The 24,747-nt window shown below is 40.8% G+C and overlaps 1 protein-coding gene across 2 annotated transcripts in view; it reads left to right on the top strand.

Moving 5' to 3' along the window:
* The window catches only part of Gxylt1 (glucoside xylosyltransferase 1), a 50,728-nt gene that overhangs the window by 9,860 nt on the left and 16,121 nt on the right, over positions 1-24,747 (top strand). Inside the window, exons 2-7 of one of the 2 annotated variants that reach the window (XM_040753937.1) lie at positions 98-190; positions 5,761-5,932; positions 7,813-7,938; positions 12,233-12,484; positions 20,072-20,195; positions 20,506-20,678. In XM_040753937.1, the coding sequence (XP_040609871.1) occupies positions 98-190; positions 5,761-5,932; positions 7,813-7,938; positions 12,233-12,484; positions 20,072-20,195; positions 20,506-20,678 (940 nt within the window). The remainder of the gene's footprint in view (positions 1-97; positions 191-5,760; positions 5,933-7,812; positions 7,939-12,232; positions 12,485-20,071; positions 20,196-20,505; positions 20,679-24,747) is intronic. The other variant, XM_040753938.1, reaches the window with a different exon arrangement.

Below are 24,747 nucleotides of genomic sequence, written 5' to 3' on the forward strand. Positions count from 1 at the left end.
GTAAAATTGAACATAAGTTATTGTGTTATTCAGTAAATTCCTTGGTAGTGCCCAGTCTAAATACTCATACAGGACTGTTATTTCTTCTCACCGTCAGGTGTAAAGATTTCTCTCTGTGTTACTGGAATCCCTATTGGATGCTGCCCTCTGATGTTTGTGGAATGAACTGCTTTTGGGAAGCGGCTCTTAGGTAGGCCCTTAATATTTAATTGGTAGATCAGAGTAGGTAAAATTAGATAGTAGATAATCAAACCTTTCACTGTAATAAAGCATAAGTGTTTCTTTTCCTGAAATTCAATGTCATATAACTAAATGATTGATATTCTGGTTGGGTTTTCTATCCCTTTATCTCATATTTTAGTTATTACTAATTTTAATACATATTTATGTATTAAATCTTCTAAAACTTTCTAAACTGTAAAATTTTCTAAACTGTAAAATTTTCTAAACTGTAAATTTTAGGGAAATTTATAATTGAACTTTGATAATAGATTGATGAGTAGCTATGATCTAGTTTTCTTTCTGTTGCTATGATAAAATATTCTGACTAAATGCAGCTTGGGAGGAAAGGGTTTGCTTGGTTTACACTTCCAGGTCACAGTGCATTCCTGAGGGAAGTCAGGGGAGGAACTGAAGGCAGGAACCATGGAGGAAAGCTGTTTGCTGGCTTGTTTTCTGACTTGCTCAGCTCCCCTTCTTAAAGATCCCAAGCCCACCTATCTCAGGATGCTACTGCCCACAGTGGGCTGGAATCTACATCAATCATTTAAGAAAGGCTCTCACAAACATGCCCGAGTTCCATTCTGATCTAAGTAGCTCTTCTCTCAGATAACTCTTAAGTGGTGTCAAGTTGACAATCAGATTTATGTAAGACATGATGACAAAAGGTTTCAACTAGACATTTACAGATAACATGCAAATTCTGTATGTATGTATGTGTGTATGCATTTCCTAGTTTAAAGGTGGGGGCTTTGATACTAGGTATTAAGTGCCCAGTATTTTTAAATACTGACACTGATGAGATGGTTCACCTGGTAATGACACTTGCTGCCAAGCCTACCACTGAGCGGAGGAAGATAAGTGATTCCTGCAGATGATCCCTAGGCCTCCATGTGTATACTATGTGTGTACACCCACCCCAAACAAGTAAAATGTAATAAAACCAAAAAGCTGGTATACTAAAAACATGTTATAGGGGCTGTGACAGCTAAGGAAAGATTATGTTAGCGGTAGCCTAGAGGTCTGTGGGGATGAGGAGGATAAGAACATCCTTCCTGGAGGAGTAAAACAAAAGTCATCATTTATTGACCTTTTAAGTCACTGTGTGAGGAAGACGCTGTTGGACTGGAGCCTGTGCTGCTCTTGCCTTCAGGGAAAGAATCATATTGGTAGGAGTGGGGTAAGGCAGTCACTCTCCTGAGACAGTAGTGGCAGAGAATGTGGGAACAACCTGCCCTGCCCTTTTCAGGAGAAAAAATGTTTGAGGCTCATCTGTTTTTATGGTATCTTTATAGTTAATTTAAATTCTCACTGTTTGCCAGTGACCATGCTGGTTACAAAAAAAAAATTAAAATATACTTGCATCATTTCTACTCTCTATACTACTGCTCCTGTCTGCCCTCTGCTCCAGTTCAAATGTGTGGTCTTCCTTCCTTCCTTCCTTCCTTCCTTCCTTCCTTCCTTCCTTCCTTCCTTCCTTCCTTCCTTCCTTCCTTCCTTCATCCCTCCCTCCCTTCCTTCCTTCCTTCCTTCATCCCTCCCTCCCTCCCTCCCTCCCTCCCTCCCTTCCTTCCTTCCAACTCCCTCCCTCCCTTCTTTCCTTTCTTCTTCCTTTTCCTCCCTCCGTCCCCCTCTCCCTGTATATGTGTACACCCTGATGAGTCCACTGAGTAGCTTGTATGCATATGTTTACAGTAGGGACTACTTAGTGCTGGAGTACAAACTAGAAGGCTCATCTCTGGGGAAGACTTAATTGTTTCCCTTTCAACAGTTATTCATTGCCTGTAATACAAGCTGCATTCTTAATATTTATAATAGTATACATAAAGTCTCAAATTCTCAATTATGCATCCTATAAGCAAATGGGAAGTGTTAGTTGCTATCAGACACACACACATTCTCTCTCTCCCTCCACCTTCCTCCCCCCTCTCTCCCCTCTCTCTGTATTATGAATTTCCATGTGTCAGTCCCAGGCTGATATTTGGCTTATAGGCTCACGTAATCGTCATGTTTCAGCCTTTCAAGTAGCTTAAGTCTATAGGTATGTACAACTACACTGGGCTCTTAAATTTGAGATCTTAAATCATACCCCTCTTTTACACTTCCTGCTTATATAATACTATACCATGTGAATACAAAAATAGAAACCATTTTTCAGTATGTATCATATAATTCTCTAAAATATCTTAAACTTGGTTTCTTTTTTCTTTCTCTTTCTATATATATATATATATATATATATATATATTTTTTTTTTAAATGTATACAAGTATGCCTAGTGCTCACAAAGGTCCTTGAGAGGAGCTTGGGCACCGAGTTCGGAAAGAACTCCACACTGATGGCAATTGCCTAAAGTGAGTCATTCCTCACACAGTTTAGAGGCTCCCCTTCTCTCTTACCTTCATTTCCTGTTGCTATGATAAAATACCCGTACATAAGCTATTTAAAGGGGAATGGGCTTATTTGGCTTCCAAATTTCAGGTTATAATCTATTGTTTTGGGAGGTCAGGATGGCAGAAACTTGTCGCACACCTAGTCAAGGACAGACAGCAGCGAATTAATTTGTTATGCTAGTGCTTGGCTTGTTCTCACCTTCTTTCTTACTGAGCTTGGGACCCCCTGCCCACCGCAGTTAATGAATTGGTGCTGCCCAGATCAGGTCAGTAAACTCAGTTAAGAAACTCACAGGGCATGCCCACAGGCCAGCCTACCCTAGACAGTTTGTCCACACTAAGACTTCCTTCCCTTTTCATTGTATGTCATGTCAGAATGACAGTCAAAATCAACCATTACAATTCAGACAGCATTCTATCAGTAGCTCATGACAGTAATTTTAGCTGTCCCTAAAATTACTTGAGGGATGGTTGGAAGGATCTTTGATGAAACTAAAGCTGGGTAGGAAGCCTGTCAGAGGGAGCCCACAGCACAGTTAACACCTGGTAGTCCAGGACTCCTCTCTGAATGACTAGACCCCTTTGTGAGTGCTCTGAGGGATCCTGCTGGGCCTAGCTCTCGCTTAAGGCCATTTGTGAAGTGTCCCTTTCCTCACAGGCCACAAGTGCTGTGCTTCCTGCTTAAGTTACGTTTTACTGAATTATAGGAGCCTGCCATGTGCTTCGACTTATCTACAGATTCTTTCTTGCCATGTGGGAAAGTAGATGTGATTTCAAAATTCTCTTTGGGTGAAATTTCCTATCTCAGCACATTTTAACAGACCGTGATGAAGAGCCTAATGTTCATTCGGACCAGAATCTCTGGAATGACTGTGTCCCCCTGAATGTTTCGGAGGCTTTAGTCACCAATTTCTTCAGTCTAGCAGCTTAACTTAGATTTCTTGGAACCCTCTGCAGTTGTTCTTTCTGTCCTTGGTGTTGAGGGATCAGCTGGTGGGTAGAGATGTCTTCAGTGCATATGTTTCATCTTGTTGCTTGGGTATTGGAGTCTGCAATATGCTGTAGGAGGGAGAGCATGTCATAGAACTAGCAGATACACAGCAAGGCTGTCCTTACTAACATGCTTGGGGGGGTTGAATTGACTGTTTTTATTTTTGCTTTGTTGTTGTTTTTCAGTCAGGATCTCACAGAGCCGAGGCTGGCCTCAAACTTTCTATATAGCTAAGAGGGACTCTGGACTCCTGATCCATCTGCCTCCATCCCAAGACCTGGTATTACAGTCATGATTGGCCCTTGAGGTTTTTAGGAAGATTTTTTTTTCTTCTTGAGGAACACTTTGCTTTTCTTCTAAGGTATAGAGTATTTCCTGACATTGTCTGCAGAGAGTTTTGTTATAGAACAACATGCGACTTTCACAGGTCAGTGAATAGCTGCCCTTGACTTCTGACTTTGGGGTGTACTCTCTACTTGTTGAACAGTTAAGCAACCTGAACCTGTTGAAGATTCTCAAATTGTGCTTTTTTTTTTTTTCTGAGACGATCTTGTTACGGAGCCAGGCTGGATCCTCTTAGCTCTGCCTTCCGAGGGCTGAAATTATTGGCTTATACCACCTTGCTTGGTTGTGATGTTTTCATTTTCTTAGACTTATTTTATGTGTGTGAATCTTTTGCCTGCATATATGTCTGGTACCACATGCATGCCAGGTGCCTGCCAAAGTCAGAACAGGATATCAGGTCCCCTGGCACTGATGGTTGTGAGCCACCTTTTGGACAGTGACAGTGGAGACCATGTAGGAAACCAGACATCCTGGGTGGCCTATTAAAAATACTAACCTAGCCCGGCGTTGGTGGCACACACCTTTAATCCCAGCACTTGGGAGGCAGAGGCAGGTGGATCTCTGTGAGTTTGAGTCCAGCCTGGTCTACTGAGCAAGTTCCAGGACTGGCTCCAAAATAATACAGAGAAATCCTGCCTTGAAAAAACCAAAACCAAAACCAAAAAACCCTAAAAATCCAAAGGTAGAATCTTACCTTGACTGGTGACACAGGCCTCTGCCTCTAAGTGCTTGAGAGGTTAGGAAGGAAGATTGCCAACTCCAGCATCTGCTTGGTTCTTTGCAAGAGCAACATGTGCTCCTAACCATGGACCCAACTCAACTCCCCAGATCTCGCCTGACGTCCTAATGAAGACTTTTAAAAACCACTGTGAGAAGTAGGATCTGAATGCAGTTAACAGGAAGATGAGATAGAATTCTCTAGAATTGTATGCCTCATTTGTCTTTGCTGTGTTCTGTGGCTTCTGCTATTTTGAGATGAACCATGTTTCCTGTCGTAGTGTAAGTGGCACCCACACAGTTCCCATGTTAGGAAATGAAGGGATTCACAGATAGGAGCGCAAGGGATTAAGGGAACAGATGGGGAGAAGGCACCAGGTCTGTCCAGTGTGTGTGTGTGTGTGTGTGTGTGTGTGTGTGTGTGTGCGCGCGCGCGCGCGTGCGAGAAGCGCTTTGAGAAGATTGAGGGAGGAAAGGGCTCCCCAGCCTGAACACCAGTTCTCCATTAGGAGTGAGTTCCTGCCTAGGCAGGAAGGGGAACTGAAGAGATCTTTTCTTCCAAAAAAGACATATCAGTGTGTGCAAGCGCCTTTCAGAAATTGTTTACACATCTTGGTGAGTACTTGGTAAGTGGAACTGAATTTGTGCCACTGAAAAATGTTACACAAACCAATTTCTTGTGATCAGCCTAAGACAGGATGTAATATTGCAGTATTTATGAATGAAATTGTGACTTACTTGCTTCATAGGGATCTGATTGTGGGTTGGAGGAGGCATGTTGAAGGGGTTTTAAGTGGAATTGAAATAACTTTCACTGAAAAACTATAGTTTTAAAATACTTGAGTGTAAGACCTTCAGATTACTTAGGCTTCCTTTTTTGACACCCCGTGTGAATGATGAGTAAAGTTAGTTATGTGTGTTGCTGTGGAAAACTGGTTGAGAGGATAGGTGCATATGATTGAATCAGCATTGTAGCTTGATACTTCTTTTTCATTTTAAAAAGAAGTTGCAAACTTCTGTTTTTAAACATGGCAAAAATACCGTTTAGTAGTAAATATTTGCTTAACTGTTGGAATTGTGCTTCTTTGCTGTTAGATATAGTCTGAAAACACAGCCCACTGAGAAGATGCACCTTGCCGTTGTTGCCTGTGGTGAACGACTGGAAGAAACTGTGACCATGCTGAAGTCAGCTCTCATTTTCAGTGTCAAGCCACTGCAGGTCCATATCTTTGCTGAAGACCAACTGCACAATAGCTTTAAAGACAGAGTAAGTACTTGACACAGAGTGAAGACTGCAGAGTTGGCTATCTACTACTGTATTAACTGTCTATTTGGCAGCCTTCCCTCCTAGGGAGAGTGCTTCTGAGGAGTCCAGATACATGGTAAGGAATATTGGATTTTGAACAGTAGGAAGCCTTAGGTCCTCTGCCTAGTACAAAGATTTTATGTACTTTGTTGTATCATAGTTTTTCACCTCTAAGAAGGGGCTCTTATTTTTTTCCTGGCTATAGTCAGGCCATTTTCATTATAAGACTACCACATGGCTTAAAGAGGCCATTCAAACTCCAGCCATCACAACCATATTGTATCCAATATGAGGAGAAGAAAGAGTGAGGAAGGAAAAAATGCTTTTTTCCTTTAAGGGCTCTTTGCATTAATAGTTGTGACATTTCTTCTACTTTTGGTAAGAGTTTAGTCATTTAATCATAGCTCGTTGTTAGATTTGAAAATAGACTATCCACTCAGGGCAGCCTTGTAACCTGTTTAACAACAAATGCCCATGAGGAATTAGGGGTCCATTTTAAACAGGAGACAGACAGCTCTTGTATACAAAGAAAGATGACCTGCATCTTTTTTTGGGGGGGTTTATTCTGTTCATAGTTTTATATAACAGTTCATCATCAAAAACAGTGAGGGCAGGGACAGATTCAGGGTAGGAACCTGGAGGCAGGAGCTGATACAATGGCCATAGTGGGGTGCTGCTTAGTGGCTTGTTCAGCCTGTTTTCTTATAGAACTCAGACCACCAGCCCAGGGATGGCACCACCCACAATGTGCTGAGCCCTCTCCCTCAATCATCAATTAAGAAAGATGACCTGCATCTTACCTCTCCAGCTATGTGTTCTGGGCGGTGGAGATGATACTTGTGACGTGTGTCTATCCCATCTCACCCCACTCACCTCTCTGCTAAGTCCAGCTTTCAAACTACTATGTGTGGAGGTTTGTAGTTTCTGTTCCACCCGGTCCCACAGTTGTTTACCACCAAATAAACTCACAGAGACATATTAACTGTTATAAACCGTTTGGCCAATGGCTCAGGCTTCTTATTGGATAGCTCTCTTTTAATTATTAACCCATTTTTATTAATCTAAATATTTCCATGTGGTCTTATCTTACCGGAGAATGCCCGAACCTGTTTCTCCTTCAGCAGCTACATAGAGTCTCTCTGGTGGTTCCTCTCTGGTCTCCCCCCCCCCCCCCCCCCAGAATTCTCCTTGTCTGGTAGCCCCACCTATACTTTCCTTCTGGCTATTGGCCAATAAGTGTTTTATTTATCAACCAATAAGAGAAACATACATACAGAAGGACATCTCCATCATCTTTGACATAGTAAAATTATATATAACAAAACAGTTATCAAGCAAGAACTAGAATTAAGAATATTTAGTCCATTAACATTTGGCAAAATTTAAAGAAAATATTTTACCATCTATCCTATCTGTGAGTCTATAAAGTTTTATGTGTATAGGATTTTTTGGTTGGCCTGGAATTCACTGGTTTTTTTTGGGGGGGGGGGCAGTCTGGCTGCAAGCCCTGGTTGTCCTCCTGTCTCCTGCGTGGCACTGGCTAGGGATCTGAACTTATATTCTCACTCTTTGCTTTATGGACTGATCCATCATAGTGACCCTGAACATTGACTTAAAAAAGATTCACCTGTGCCTTACATCTTGATGGTAGATTTTTAGATTTGAAATGGAAACAGAGAGTAATGGAAAAGAATTTTTTAACTGTGTAAAGTAAAATGTAGTTTTAAGTTTTAGCATTTTTGTTTGTAGCTCCTGGTTTATGATGTTTACAGAGAAGGTTGAAAGTAAGGCAAATCTACCTTGGTTTGTGTTTTTAGCTTTATTCCTTTTTATATTCTTAGCTTGACAGCTGGTCATTTCTACAAAGATTTAACTACACTTTGTACCCCATCACCTTCCCGAGTGACAGTGCTGTGGAGTGGAAGAAACTCTTTAAGCCGTGCGCTTCCCAGAGGCTGTTCTTGCCGGTGAGCTGCTTTCCTTTCTCTATTGTCAATTTGAAACTTAACTTTATACAGATGGTGTCTTAGTGAGGGTGTCTCTTGTTGGGAGGAGACACCATGACCTTGGCAACTCTTGTAAGGGAAAGCATTTAATTGCGACTGACTTACAGTTCAGAGGTTTAGTTCATTGTCATCATGGTGGCAAGCATGAGAGCATGCAGGCAGACAAGATACTGGAGAGGAAGCTCAGAATTCTACATCTGGATTGAAGGCAGCAGGAAGACAGACACTGGTCCTGGCTTGAGCATTTGAAACTCAGAGCCCACCTCCAGTGACACATTTCTTCCAACAAGGCCACACCTCCTAATAGTGCCACTCCATGGTAACCAAGCATTCAAATTTATGAGCCTATGGGGTCATTCCTATTCAAACCACCACTTGTGAATAATTACATATAAACGTTGTTAAGTAAACAAAGATACATGCCAAACATGAGAAAAAGTTTCCATAGAACAGGTCAGGACTTCAATAAAGACCTAAAATGGGAAAAGTTTGGGCCTTCGGATTTACCTCAGTGGTAGAGCTGATCCTCAACACTGAGAAACAGAGAGGGTTTTTGGTAATTTCTGTTGGAACATTTCTTACCTCTTTTCACCATGGGAAGGAATTCTGGTCAGGTCTCAGTAGGGAGCATGACCTGCAGGTGTCTGCTGCACAAACAGTTTGGAAAGTCACTGATGATTTTTTTGTCTTACACCTAGTTAGCATCTGTTTCCTAAGTGATACTTGAATCATTTCTAGAGCTGTAAGGCAGGAGAGCTCAGAGACAGTGAGAGCCATTTGCTTACTAGAGCTCTTCTTTGGTGACCTTGGGTAATAAACTACTATGTAGTAGCTGGGTGGAGTGGCACACCTGTAATCCCAGCACTTGGGAGGCAGAGGCAGTTCAAGCCCATCCTGGTCTACTGAATGAGTTCCAGGGCAGCCAGGGCTACAGAGAAACCCTGTCTCAAAAACCAGTAAACAAACAAACAAATTGCTTCATTTAAAATAAATAAATAATAAGATGCTTAGGTAATGCAGATCCTGAAGTTAAAAGTGTGAGTTCTGCCAAGAGGAGTGGTGCACACCTCTGATCCAGCATTTGGGGTAGGGGCAGGAGGGATATTTGTAGTTTCAAGAGCAGCTTGGTCTACATAAGGAAATACAGGACAGACAGAGCTATGTAATAGACCTTTTTTTTTTTTTAAAGGAAACGAAAAAGAAAAAGCCTAAGTTCATTTGAGTATTTCTTTTTTTTCTTTTTAAAATTTTTTAAAATGTAAATTAGAAACAAGCTTGCTTCACGTGTCAATCCCAGCTCCCTCTCCCTCCTCTCCTCCCCCGCCCCCCTCCACCAGTCCCCCCAGTCCCCCACCCAATGCCCACTCTGTTCCTCAGGGAGGGTGAGGCCCTCCATGGGGGAAATCTCTAGAGTCTGTCATTTTGTTTGGGGCAAGGCCTAGGCTCTCCCGCATGTATCCAGGCTGAGAGAGCATCCCTCATTGTGGGATGGGCACCCAAAGTCCATTTGTATGCCAAGGATAAATACTGATCTGCTACCCAAGGCCCCATAGATTGCCTAGGCCTCCTCACTGACACCCACATTCAGGGGGTCTGGATCAGTCCCATGGTGGTCTCTCAGCCATCAGTCTGGGGTCCAAGAGCTCCCCCCTTGTTCAGGTCAGCTGTTTCTGTGGGCTTCACTACCCCAGTCTTGATCCCTTTGCTCATCCCTCCTCCTTCTCTGTCACTGGGTTCCAGGGGTTCAGTTCAGTGTTTAGCTGTGGGTGTCTGCCTCTGTTGAGTATTTCTTTAATGTTTATTGCTTTTTATTATTTATGTATGCACATGCGTATGTGTGTGTGTACATGTGGGTACATGTGGGTGCCTTTGGAGGCCAGAAGAGGACATTGGATCCCCTGGAGCTGGAGTTCAGGTGGTTGTGAGTTGCTAGATGTAGATACTGAGAACTGAACTTGGATCCTCTGGGAGAACAGGAAGCTGTTTGGGTTTTTTGTTTGTTTTGAGATGGTCTCCTGCAACTTAGACTGGTCTCAAACTGGAGGTGATCCTCCTGCCTCAGCCTTCTGTGTGCTGGGTCACAAGGACAACTTTCACATCAGGATTCTGATGCATTGGCTTCACCAGAGGTCTTCGGGCTATTCTTAAAAAGTTTGTGTCCTCGAATCTTTATCAATTTTTCCTTCTGCTGTTAAAACACACAAATGAGGAAAAACTTAAGATGTTTTAGACTTAAACTTTTAATAGGAGCATTATTATTATTATTGTTGTTGTTGTTATTATTTTAGACAGGGTCTCAATATTAGTTCTGGTTGTTCTGGAATTCAATATGTAGACCTGGCTAGTCCTGAACTTAGGAATCTATCTGCCCTTGCCTCCTATGTGCCGGGATCGAAGATGTGTACCACTATGTCTGGCGTAATTGCAGTGTCACAGCTATTTAATATGTGAGTATGGGTAGTTTTAGCTGGTCTTCAGTCTGTATTAGAATCCCAAAGAAGTAGGCTCTAATACCAGTAAAGTAATGCCTCCATAGCAGGGTAGATGAACTTGTCAACAAGAGTGAGTGCAAGCAGGCAGAAAACAAACACTTCCTTCTGTGTCCTTTTATGTAGATTGCCACCAGAAGGTGTGGCTCAGATTTACAGTGAGTCTTCCAACCTCACATGATCTAATCAAGAAAACTCCCTCACAGGTGTGCCTAGCTGCTTGGGTTTTAGTTGATTACAGATGCAGTCAAGTGGACAGCTGAGATTAGCCATCACACAGAGCCGGCTAGAACTCTACAACAAGATTCAAAAACAAAACAAAACCCAGTAACACACCTAAAACCAATTTCCACCCCTTTCTGATGGTGGGGAGACACAACCTTGCTTAACTCCTTTAACTGGAGGGGGAAGGAGGCCTTCCCCATTCAGGCTCAGCCATCACTATCAGGTATTTTCCCTGCTACTAAATTAACCGACAGCCGACTTCTCAGCATATCTTCTCAGAGAGGCAATGTCTCAGCTCTGTTGCAGGAAAGGTAACAGATTTACAGAGTAGCAGAATGAGGATCCAGTCTAGTTCTCATTGTGTCTTAACTAAAATGTTTCAGGCACATCCAGCCAGCTGCCCAGCTATAGGAACAGGGGTTAACTATGAACACAGCCATTACAAAGTTGTAAACTTACTTATTCCAGCCCTGCCACCCACAGGGGAAAACTGTGAATACAGCCATTACAAAGTTGTAAACTTGCATAGAACATTATGAGACTATTTCTTTTACTTTGGTGAAAGTGTGAACTTTGTGGTTGATGTCATGTTGCAGATGCCAAAAGGTTGGGCACCCCTGCTAGGTCAACCTAATCATTGAGTTTTGTAGATATACCAGGATAGGGAACAAATTTAATTTTGAAAGAGTCATATTTTAAAAGTTTATAAGGAAAAATGAAAACTTATCTTTGAAAAATTTACAATTTTTAGAAGTGCAACAGAATCAATCTCAGTTTTAAAATAAAAGTCTGCTTCCTATCCTTGTTCTTCCTAAGTGTGTGGTTTTGATATGTTGATGGTGCATACAGAAATGAGCATAGACTGGAACAGATAGCGTGGGCTCAGTTTATCTTTGCATTTAAGAGTGGGTACTAAGTGATGATGCAGGGGTACTAAGTAATGATGCAGGGGTACTGAGTGATGATGCAGGGGTACTAAGTGGTGATGCAGGGGTACTGAGTGATGATGCAGGGGTACTGAGTGATGATGCAGGGGTACTAAGTGATGATGCAGGGGTACTAAGTGGTGATGCAGGGGTACTAAGTGGTGAAGCAGGGTTACTGAGTGATGATGCAGGGGTACTGAGTAATGATGCAGGGGTACTAAGTGATGATGCAGGGGTACTAAGTGGTGATGCAGTCAGGCGGAGGGAGTGGGTCTGGGAGACCCTCATTTATGTCTCTTTGTGTCTGTATTTACCTAGTGTATGAATCCACCTTAAGTTAGTGCACTTTGTATCTTGAAAATCAGTTTTTCCTGACCTTTCATATTTTTTTCTCACTGTAAGTGTTGAGGTTTTTATTAGGGTTTGTTTTTCTAGTTTTTCTAAAAATTTGTGGAAAAATTTACAAAGTATTTTTTTTTGTCAAAAATGTCAAATTTCAAAAAATTACCTTAAAAGCATTGTAAATTGACTTATTTCTTAGGTGTAATTTCTGTTACTATGCTATTATTAAGTAGATGTATTTATAACTAATTGTTTAAATATCTTTCCTCATAGTTAATCCTGAAAGAAGTTGATTCACTGCTATACGTTGACACTGATATTCTTTTCCTACGACCTGTCGATGATATTTGGTCATTACTAAAGAAATTTAATTCCACACAAATCGCTGCGATGGCTCCAGAGCATGAGGAGCCTCGAATAGGATGGTATAATCGTTTTGCTCGGCACCCGTACTATGGGAAGACGGGGGTGAACTCTGGAGTGATGCTGATGAACATGACACGGATGAGAAGGAAGTACTTTAAGGTAACTTGATGTAGGCGGTTGATTGCCGCTTCCCTTTCTCCTTTTGTTTTTGTTAAGACCTAAACTGAATAAGGGCTGGAGAGATGCTGTGACTAAGAACTCTTAGACAGTGACGAGCATCCACATTAGGCAGCTCACTACTGCCTGTAACACCAGCTCCAGGGGATCTGAGCCCCTCTTCTGGCTTCTGCAGGCACACACAAAGCAAATCTTTAAAAAAAATACATAGATTTGATACTGGAGAGATGGTACAGTTGTTAAGTATACCTACTACTGTCGCAGAGAACCCAAATTCTGTCCCCAGCATCTGTGGCTGGCAGCTCACAACTTTAAGTCCATTTCCAGAGGATCTGATGCCTTTTCTGGTCTCCAAGGGCACTGAACACTCACATGATAAATATATATATATTTTGTAAGCAAAACACATAAAATAAAAAGGAATATGTTGCCAGGCAGTGGTGGTGCACATCTTTAATCCCAGCACTCAGGAGGTAGAGAGAGGGAGGCGGATCTCTGTGAGTTCAAATCCAGCCTAATCTACAAAGCAAGTTCCAGGACAACTAGGGCTACACAGAGAGACCCTATCTCGAAAAACCAGAAAAAAGAAAAAGAAAAAGAATATGGTATGTATGTGGTATTTATGTGTGGTGTATCTTCAGATGTAGTGGTGCACACCTTTATTCCTAGTGCTAAGGAGACAGACAGGTCTCTTTGCCAGAGCTACATAGTTGAGAGACAATATGTATATATAGTAGAATTTTAAATATATACACACATTTTATATATATATATATATATATGAGATGGAGGGTGAGATATTAAACTTTTTAAAATTTTTCTATTTAGGATAATTGGATAAAAATGTGTTCATAATGTTCTTTAGTGGCAAATTCAAGTAGGTCTCATCAGATGGTATTTCTCATGATGAAGTAAGTAAAATAGTGATTGCCTTCTAGACTGTCATTGCAGGAAGCTGTCATCAATTTATGGTTGTATAGCGTAGAGACTTGAATCTAAAGTGACATTTGGGGCAGGGTTTGGTTATCAGCATTGATTCTGCAGCCTGTCAGTCTGGCTCTAACTTTGGCACATAGTTCCTGGAGTGAGTTTTGACTATCTCAGGGTCTTCCTCATCTGTACGACGGGATGATAATAACATACCTCTGCTTTAGGCCTTCCTGTGAGGGTTAAGTGGCTTGAAACAGTTGCTGATGACCTCTTGCACTGGACCTGGGTTTGCTTCCCAACATTCACATTTGGAGGCTTACAACTGCCTGTTAACTCCAGTTCCAGTTGCACCAGTAACTGCATCAACAAGGAACACATACTTACTTGGACACATACATACAACAAAAAAAAAAAAAAAAAAGAAAAAGAAGAAAAAAAACCCCACAAAGTTCAGTATACAGCATGACACCTAGTAAGCAAAAATTTTAATATTAGGTGAAACTAATTACAAACAGGAACTTCTGAGAAAACACAGGCTTTCCCTCCAATGCTTACTCTGTTTTATCTAATTAGGAGTAAATTAGGGTTATGGGAGTCAATATGTATTTTTCAAATATTTTCCTGTGGCTTCTGGCAGATAAGAATTTACATTGTTATTTTGTTTTTCCCTCCTACGAATCTGTTTAAATCTTTATGCCCTGTAGACTTTTTTGTTGTTGTTGTTGTTGTTTTGTTTTGAGCCAGGGTCTCTCTGTTCTCCTGGCTATTCTGGAACTTGCCTCTGCCTCCCATATGTTGGGGTGAAAGTTATGTACCACCACGTCCCTGTCAGTTTTTTCCTAAGTGTGGGCAGGGTACTACTGGTTGGTGTCACCACTGTATTCCAGCCTTTCCATCTTAGAAACCTGTAGTGTATATCACACTTTATATTCTATTTAGCTGGTAAAGTTTTCTTTTTAGCTTTCCGTTTTTGGAGTCTTTACAAAGATACTGATTTTTAAATTCAGTTTGTCCCCTAGAACTGAATGAATACAACCAGTGCTCTGTTCTCTAGAGGAACAGAACTGATAGAACGGAAAACAAAGCCCTGTATTTTCATTTTATGTATAATACATACATACATACATATATACATACATACATGGTATTTATTGGAATATTTTACAGGATATGTTCCTGCAAGTCCAACGTGGCTGGCTTCCCCCAGAAGGCTACATGTGTCTGGTTTTCATTGTGTGTTGGAATCCTTAAGACGCAGGCCCTGATGCCAGTGAAGGAATGAACTTGCCATCAAGAGTCAGAGCAGGCAGGCAAAAGGCAAAGAGCTTCCTTCCGCAATGTCCTTTATTTAGGCTGCCAGCAGAAGCTGTGGCCCAGTTAAAAGGTGGATCTTCCCACCTCAAAGTGTAATACGAAAAAAAAAATGACCCAGAGACTGATATTGGGGTTCACACTTTGAAGCTGAATACCAGCTCTCCCCTCTAGCTCAGGCTGAAAGGGCTGATCCACGCACAAGCTCATCACCAAGTCTCAAACTGCTGCCTCTCCTCAGTGTGGCTGGAGAATGAACGCCTCTCTGAGACCTTGCTTCTGTCTTAATATGCTTCCCTAATGTTGGGATTAAAGGTGTGAGCTATGATTCTCTTTTGGATTGATTCACTCTTGTATCGCTCTGGGTGGCCTTGGACTCACAGAGATCCATCTGAGTCCTAGGATTAGAGATGTGTACCATCACCTCCTAGCTTCTGGCTGTTGGGATTAAAGGTGTGTGTCTGGCTTCTATGGTTTGTGGCTGACTTTGCTTTCTGAATCTTCAGGCAAGCTTTAATAAATCATAAATAATATATTACTACACAAAAGATCCCATTAAAAGGCAGGTCTTCCCACTTCAAATGATTTAATTAGGAACACTTCCTCACAGGTGTACTTAGCTGCTTGGGTTTTAGTTAATTCCAGGTGTAGTTAAGTTGACACGAAGAATGGGCCATCACGGCCAGCATCTTCTCTTGCTCAACAATGAACATTTTGTTTAGTTTACACTTATGCTTTGAATACTTACTTTTCATGAACCTTAAAGCTTTCCTATGTGGAGCCAGCAAACATCACGATTGCCGTTCCAAGTGTTAGCCTGTGCTTGGTAATGTCATGCCAGAAGATGGTGCTGTAAGATTATCTGCTAAGAATTATGGGACTTCTCATGGCTGCATTTGATCCTCGTAGGATTTAGTATTGCAAAAAAAGAGAAAAAAAACAAAAAAAAACTGTAAATAATTTAACACTTTGATTTTTAAAATTGGGCTATACAGTTCAAGTTCATTACTGCTCTTAGTTTATCGTTTATTTACTTAAAGTTAACTGTCAACCGCCTGAGTAGATCCGGCCTCACTCTTTCCCTTTCTCTTTCTGGTGTGTCTTCAGCCAGATAGAGATGTGGATATGGGGGATTAAATGATTTCTAAACTTTCAACTTTTTTTCCCTTTTTTAGACACTTATTTATATTTTTATTTATGCTTGTTCCTGACTATGAGCACACCATGTTTGTATAGGTCAGAAGGCTCTCAGGTCCCCTTGGGCTAGAGTTGTAGGTAGTTGTAAGCTGCTGGGAAGTGAACTCCAGTCCTCTGTATGACAGACAGCAAGTGCTCTTATCTGCTCAGCCGTCCCTCCAGCCTGATGAAGTGTTTTTGTTGTGTGCACTAATGGCTTAACAAAGAAGGAGAGGAGTGGATTGACCATGTGAGGCTGAGTGGATAGGATTGACTGCATTCACTGTGAGTGTTCACACAGCTCTGTCCCACTGAGGACACAATCCCATCGTTCTTCAGTACTGTGCATGAGCTTGCTCAGGTGGTCCTATAGAACCTACTGAGTTTTAAAATATATTTCCTCATGTATATTTTTCTACATAGTTTTTTTTTTTTTTTTTTTTTTGGTTTTTCAAGACAGGGTTTCTCTGTATTGTTTTGGAGGCTGTCCTGGAACTTACTCTGTAGACCAGGCTGGCCTCGAACTCACAGAGATCTGCCTGCCTCTGTCTCCCGAGTGCTGGGATTAAAGGCGTGCGCCACCAACGCCCGGCTCATAGTTTTTTTTTGTCTGTCTGTGACAAGTATTGCCTTGGTTTTCCCTGTTCAGTAACTTTGGGCACAGATCATACATTTTAGATCTTTATCATTTGACTTATAGTCACTTTCCAGATTGTCCCATACAAATCCATGAATGCAGAATCATGATTATTACAGTGCCTGTTTGTAGTAAAGTCCATATTTAAATTGTTTGTGTGGCTGACACCCTGTTCTTCCCATTGTGATTGAGAAGTTTCAATCTGCTACATTATAGTAACATTTAAAAATTAAAACAGGCCTGGCGGTGGTGTACATACCTTTAATCTCAGCACTCGGGAGGCAGAGGTAGGCGGATCTCTGTGAGTTCGAGACCAGCCTGGTCTATAGAGCGAGTTCCAGGACAGCCTCCAAAGCCACAGAGGAAACCCTGTCTCGCACAACACCCCCTCCAACCCCCAACCTCCTACCCCTTCCACCCCCCCCCAAATTAAAACAGTAAAAATGCTTTTTTGTTCTTTGTATCTCTCCCTGCTTGGTAAGCAGTGATACTGTGTTGGTTAAGCTGTTAATATATATTTGGATTTTGTGTCCTGATGATATTTGCAATGTTGAATCTTTGTTTTTCTTACATGTGTATGTATGTGTGATATATGTATATGTTATATGTTTGCATATGTGCATGTACCTTTATGCAAAGACATAAAAGTTGATGTTGAGTGTCTTTCTGGGAGCTCACTAGAACTCTATGGCTAGACTTCCTTGCCCCATGGGTTCTATGCCTCCCAAGTGCTGGGATTACAGGTAGCTGCTACGCCTGCCTGGCTTTTGTCTGCCTCCTGGGGATGTAAAATCTAGTCTTTATACTTGTGTGACAAGCAAATATTACCTACTAAGCCATCTACCCAGTACTTTCTCTTTTTGGTTATATTAATGACTGAGACATCTCTCCAGCCTTTTTCTTTTTTGAGACAGGGTCTCTGTATGGCTTTATGTAGCTTAGGGGTGGCCTCAGATTTCCAATAATAATCCTGCCTCAACTTCCCAAGTCCTGGGATTACAGGTGTGCATCATCACACTCAGATCTTTCCTTTCTTAGAAAATGAGCATATTAGAAAATAAATTTTAAATTAGGATCTGAGTTCTTTTCTTTTATGTACTCTGTATTGTACTATGTGTTATATTGTGGAAGGTGTTTTGATCTTTTTTTCTACCTAATGAGTGCAAGGTTTATCTTTTGTTTTATTGGGAACTTTTTCTGGGGAGATAAATGTCCTCCTCTTTCTTAAAATGACTCTGATGACAAACCACAGCACAATGATGTCACTAAAATCAGACTTGGCGTACAAAATTTATTTGACTTACTTATGTAGCATAGTTGTAGAACTTGTTCTTTTTTTTTTTTTTTTTTTAACCAGAGAGTGGATGATTCCTAACAGTTTAACTACAAGAAAGTCTCACCCAGCATAGATGACAACTTCCTCCTAGCTACATGTGTGGGATCCCCTTTAGTTAACATTCCACCTCCTACATATGCTAGGACCTCCCAACACCACAAGATTGGGTGTAGTTAAGACAGTTATACATATATATGACTCAGAGGTAAGGGAGTGAGCAGAGGAAATCTCAGCTCAAGGGCTGATGACTGTCCTTCTGTTCTATGGTGGACAAGTGATCACAGCTACTCTGAAGATGAAGGCTTTTATGTTTAGCAGGCAGTAGGTATCCTGCTCTGTCATTCTGACATATCCCTTGAGTCAGGATCTCAGTGATCCTTGGCTAGGGTGGTGGCCGCCAAACCTAAGTGATCTTCCTGTTTCCTGCCCCTGCCCAGTACTGTGGGTGTTGCCTTTTTTACAGTGATCCTGAGGATCTGAACTAAGGTTCTCATCCTTGAGCAGCAAGTGCTCTCACATGCCGAGCTGTTTCCCCAGCTCCTTGAAAATCTTATTAATATAATTTGTAGTCATTTCTGCTTCCTGTTGTGAAATCTGCTTTAATTGTATATATATATATATATATATATATATATATATATATATATATATATATATATATTGTTTTGGAGGCTATCGGTCCAGCCCGGCCTTGAACTCACAGAGATCTGCCTGCCTCTGCCTCCCGAGTGCTGGGATTAAAGGCGTGTGCCACCACCGCCCAGCATACATATATTTTTTATGTGTGTACACACATGTGCATATTATGATGAAGACTGTGCCCTTAAAATGGACTCAGTTTAATATCTATGTGTTTGTTTTAGAGTTGGGGTTGAACCTGATGGAATGTGGTAAGAAGTACTCAGTACAGTGTCTGGTATTTGTATTGTTTTGTTTTTGTACCAGGACCACGCTTTCTTTTATAATTAAAGTTATTGGAAATTAATAAATAAAATACAATCCAAGTAAAGTTTTAACACTAAATAACTGTGCTTCCCCAGCATTTGGGAGGCGGAGAGATGGAAGAAGGCCACAAGTTTGAGACCAGCCTGGATTACATAAGCTTGTGTTCAAAAAAGAAAAAAAAATCAACAAGCTTGACAAAAATAGATTGGAGTGGGTGGGAAATAAAGAGCAAAGAAATGAAATGTAATGAATTTATTTACTTGTGGTATAATATCCCCCACAATATGAGGGGGATACATTACAAGACCCTCAGTGAATGCATCAGTGAAAGGTTGGGTTGCTATGTAATATTTTCCATGGGAGGTATGAACAGATGTCTACTTACCCCAGATAAGGCATTAGTGATGTCCTCAGCAACCTTGCCTTACCAAGTTGTGAACTTTCAAAGGTGGGTGTGATGGTACAGTTTATAATCTTAGCATTCCAGAGGCAGAGGCGGGAAGATCATGAGGTTGAGGAGAGTCTGGGACTACATAGCAAAACCTTGTGCCCTGCAAAAAAAAAAAAAAAAAAAAAAAAACCCAAAAAACAAAAACTGTCACGACCACCTCGACCAGCAAGGAAGACGCGACTCAGGAATCCTTCTCACAAGCGGTTTATTCAGGACCTTGATGAACAACGTGGAGGCAGCCACGGGAGAAACCTCTCCTGCTCCCTAAATAGCCGAGGCCAGCCAACCCTGAGCAGCCACGTGTGCGCAAGCCATAGGCTCACCAGAATGCATAAGCAATCTGATGATGATGGCATGACCCCGGTGAGATGGGAGCAGGCCAAATAAGGAGTTGTTTATCACTGAGAGCGCTCACCGGCGGGATGCTGGAAGGCGGAAGCCGGCACCATCTTTGAGGCGCGGTGTGGCGCAGCTCTCCACAAGAAACCACTTTTCATAATCCTTATTTTAAAATGAAGATGTGGTTGAGCTCTCATCCCCCTTGCCTTTCCTTGCTATCTTCGGCTTGTCTTAGTTTTGTCACTGTTTTTACCTTCTGTGCTGCCTTCCCGTCTCATCCCAGCAACCTCCTCACATTTAGGGTAATACGTGACACATGGTTTTATAGCAGTGGGGTTTTTCTTTCTCTTTGTGGCTTTGTAATGGTTTCAAAGGGAAGGATGGGGAGCTGTCGTGCTGCCTCTTAACCCTGAGTGCTAAAACTCTTCAGTGTTTTATCAACAGAATGATATGACAACTGCGAGGCTGCAATGGGGCGACATACTCATGCCACTGCTTAAGAAATACAAACTGAACATCACATGGGGTGATCAAGATCTGTTAAACATCATGTTTTTTCATAATCCAGGTAACCACCTAAATTCCTTTAATTCTTTGCGTTTGTAAAAACAGTCATGGATTAAAAATCAGAAAGCAAGAAATAGTGGTCTGGCTCATTGGGAGAGTGCTTGCTTAGTACACACAGTGCCCTCAGTTCACTTATATTAATGGTTGTCAATATTTTCTTTTGAGGCAGAATAAGACTTGAATATTAATTTGGTTGGGAGAAATCTAAATATCAAGTGTAGCGTTTTAAGCTAAAATGTTTGCAAGTGTTAGTTCTGTAAGATATTTTGTGCTTCATTTCTTTCCTGTCGTTGGGCTTTTCTTCATTGTAGAAAGCCTTTTTGTTTTTCCGTGCCAATGGAATTATCGACCAGATCACTGTATCTATGGAAGCAACTGCCGAGAAGCAGAAGAGGAAGGAGTCTTCATTCTTCATGGAAACAGAGGGGTTTACCATGACGACAAGCAGCCAGCATTCAGAGCTATGTATGAAGCACTAAGAAATGTAAGGTTTGCTCTCCTGAAGTTGTCACTTAAAATTTACAGTATTGTGAAGACTGCAAATACAGTGTGAAGAATATTTTTGTCTTTTACTATAAAGTCATCAGCTCCCGAAATTTGGCTTTGTGGTTTAGCATGGGTTTCTCTCTCTCGCTGTACATTTCTGAATGTGAATTGTATATAATATCCTTTTGATTCCTTTAAACCTGCAGTATTTTTTAGTAAGACTAAGGGTATTTCTTTTTTTTTTTAATTGCTGTAATCTTTTTTCCCCATTTTAGTTAAATTAGAAACAAGCTTGCTTCACATGTCAATCCCAGCTCCCTACCTTCCTCTCCTGCCCCCTTCAACCCTCCCCCAACCCCCACTCCACTCTCTAAGGAGGGTGAGGCCCTTCATGGAGGATCTCAAAAGTCTGTCATATGATCTGGGGCAGGGCCTAGGCCCTCCCCCATGTGTCCAGGTGGAGACAGCATCCCTCCACGTGGAATGGGCCCCCAAAGTACCTCTGGCTGCCATTTTGTTTTGTTGACTGTGTCCTTTGCTTTACAGAAGCTTCTCAGTTTCAGAAGGTCCCATTTATTAATTGTTGATCTCAGTGTCTGTGCTACTGGTGTTATGTTCAGGAATCGGTCTCCTTTACCAATTCGTTCAAGGGTACCTCCCACTTTCTCTTCTAAGAGTTTCAGTGTGGCTGGATTTATGTTGAGATCTTTGATCCAACTTAAGTTTTGTGCAAGGTGATAGATAAGGACCTATCTGCAGTCTTTTGCATGCCAATATCCAGTTATGCCACCACCATTTGTTGAAGATGCTTTCTTCATTTTCCAATGTATAATTTTAGCTTCTTTGTCAAAAATCAAGTGTTCGTAGGTATGTGGGTTAGTATCAGGGTTTTCAATTTGGTTCCACTGGTCTACCTGTCTATTTTTGTGCCAATACCAAGCTGTTTTCAGGACTACAGCTCTATAATAGAGCTTGAAGTCAGGGATGGTGATACCTCCTGAAGCTTCTTTATTGTACAGAATTGTTTTGGCTATTCTGGGTCTTTTGTTTTTTCCATATAAAATTGAGTGTTGTTCTTTCAAGATCTGTGAAGAATTGTGCCCGTATTTTGATGGGGATTGCGTTGAATCTGTAGATTGCTTCTGGCAAGATTGCCATTTTTTACTATGTTAATCCTGCCAATCCAAGAGCATGGGAGATCTTTCCATTTTCTGGTATCTTCTTTAATTTCTTTATTTAAAGACTCTAAGTTCTTGCTATACATGTCTTTCACTTGTTTGGTTAGCATTATCCCTAAATATTTTATGGTGTTTGGGGCTATTGTAAAGGATGATGTTTCTCTGATTTCTTTCTCAGCCCATTTATCATCTGTGTATAATAGGGATACTGATTTTTTTTTTTTAGTTAACCTTGTATCCTGCCACTTTGCTGAAGATGTTTATCAGCTGTAGGAGTTCCCTTGTAGAGTTTTTTGGGTTACTTATGTAAACTATCATATTATCTGCAAATAGTGAAAGTTTGATTTCTTCCTTTCTAATTTTTATCCCCTTGATCTCCTTTTCTTGTCTTATTGCTCTAGCTAGAACTTCAGGTACAATGATGAAGAGATGTGGAGAGAGAGGACAGCCTTGTCTTGTTCCTGATTTTAGAGGAATTGCATTGAGTTTCTCTCCATAGTTTGATGTTAGCTATTGGTTTACTGTATATTGCTTTTGTTATGTTCAGGTGTGTTCCTGTTATCCCTGATCTCTCCAGGACCTTTATCATGAAGGGGTGTTGGATTTTGAAAAGGCTTTTCCCGTATCAAGTGAGATGATCATGTAGTTTTTCTTTTGCAGTTTGTTTATATGGTGAATTACATTGATAGATTTTCTAATGTTGAACCATCCCTGCATCCCTGGGATGAAGTCTACAGATCATGATGGATGATTTTTCTGATGTGTTCTTGGATTTGATTTGCTAATATTTTATTGAGTATTTTTGCATCAATGTTCATGAGGGAGATTGGTCTATAGTTCTCTTTCTTAGCTGTGTCTTTGTGTGGCTTGGGTATCAAGGTAATTGCAGCTTCATAAAAAGAGTCTGGCAACAAATCTCCTGATTCTATTTTGTGGAACACTTTGAAGAGTATTGGAATTAGTGCTTCTTTAAATTTCTGGTAGAATCCTGCATTGAAGCCATTTGGGCCTGGGCTTTTTTAGGTTGGGAGACTTTTGATGACTGCTTTTATTTCATTAGGGGCTATAGGACTGTTTAGATTGCTTATCTGTTCTTGATTTAATTTTGGTAAGTGATATCTATCCAGAAAATTGTCCATTTCCTTTAAATTTTCGAATTTTGTGGAGTACAGGATTTCAAAGTATGACCTGAAGATTCTCTGGATTTCCTCAGTGTCGGTTGTTATGTCCCTCTTTTCATTCCTGATTTTGTTGATTTGCATGTTCTCTCTCTGCCTTTTAGTTAGTTTGGATAGAGATTTGTCTATCTTGTTGATTTTCTCGAAGAACCAACTCTTTGTTACACTGATTCTTTGTCTTGTTTCCTGTGTTTCGACTTTATTGATTTCAGCCCTCAATTTGATTATTTCCTGTCCTCTACTCCTCCTGGGTGAGTTTACTTCTTTTTGTTCTAGAGTTTTCAGTTGTGCTGTTAATTATCTAGTGTGACTATTCTCCAGTTTCTTCATATGAGCACTTAGTGCTATGAGCTTTCCTCTTAGTACTGCCTTCCAAGTGTCCCCTAAGTTTGGGTACATTGTGTCTTCATTTTCATTGAATTTTAGGAAGTCTTTAATTTCTTTCTTTAATTCTTCCTTGACCCAGGAATGGTGCAATTGCTCGTTGTTCAATTTCCATGAGTTTGTAGGGTTTCTGCAATTTGTGTTATTATTGAATTCTAACTTTAAAGCATGGTGGTCTGATAAGACACAGGGGATTATTCCAATTTTTTTGTACCTGTTGAGGTTTGCTATGTTGCCAAGTATGTGTTCGATTTTAGAGAAGGTTCCATGTGGCGCTTAGAAGAAGATATATTTGTGTTTGGGTGGAATGTTACCTATAGATGTCTGTTAAACCCAATTGGATCATAACTTCTGTTAGCTCCTTTTTTTCTTTGCTTAGTTTCTGTCTGGTGGTCCTGTCTAGTAGTGAGAGTGGAGTGTTGAAGTTTCCCACTATAACTGTGTGAGGTCTTGTCTGTGATTTGAGTTTTAGTGATGTTTCTTTTACTAACATGGGTGCCCTTGTATTTGGGGCATAGATGTTCAGAATTGAGATTTCATCCTGATGGATTTTTCTTGTGATGAATATGAAATGACCTTCTTCATCTCTTTTGACTGATTTTAGTTTGAAGTCTAATTTGTTCAATACTAGTATAGGTACATCAGCTTGTTTCTTGGATCCATTTGATTGGGAAATCTTATCCCAACCCTTTACTCTGAGGTGATGTCTGTCTTTGAAGTTGAGGTGTGTTTCTTGTATGCAGCAGAATGATGAATTCTGTCTTTGTATCCATTCTGTTAGCCTGTGTCTTTTTTAGGCAAATTAAGGTCATTAATATTGAGGGAGATTAAAGACCATTGAGTGTTAATTCTTGTTTGTGTTTGTTGTTGTTGGTGTTATTGCTTGTGGATTTAACACCCCCCCCTTTTTTTCTTTTTGTCTTTTGGTAAAGTTGGATTATCTATTGCGTATGTTTGTGAGCATAGTTACCTTCCTTAGATTGAAGTTTTCCTTCCAGTACTTTCTGTAGGGCTGGATTTGTGGATATGTATTGTTTAGATCTGGTTTTGTCGTGGAATAAATATCTTGTTTTCTCCATCTATATTGATTGAAAGCTTTTCTGGGTATAGTAGTCTGGGCTGGCATACGTGGTCTCTTAGTGTTGGTAGGATATCTATCCAGAACCTTCTGGCTTTCAGAGTTTCCATGGAGAAGTCAGGTGTGATTCTGATAGGTTTGCCTTTACATGTTACTTGACCTTTTTACTTGCTTCTCTCTTAATATTCTTTCTCTATTCTGTATGTTTGGGGTTTTTACTATTATGTGGCAAGGGGACTTCCTTTTGTG

Source organism: Mesocricetus auratus, unplaced genomic scaffold, assembly GCF_017639785.1.
Source record: "Mesocricetus auratus isolate SY011 unplaced genomic scaffold, BCM_Maur_2.0 Super-Scaffold_100010, whole genome shotgun sequence".
Lineage (NCBI taxonomy): Eukaryota > Metazoa > Chordata > Mammalia > Rodentia > Cricetidae > Mesocricetus > Mesocricetus auratus.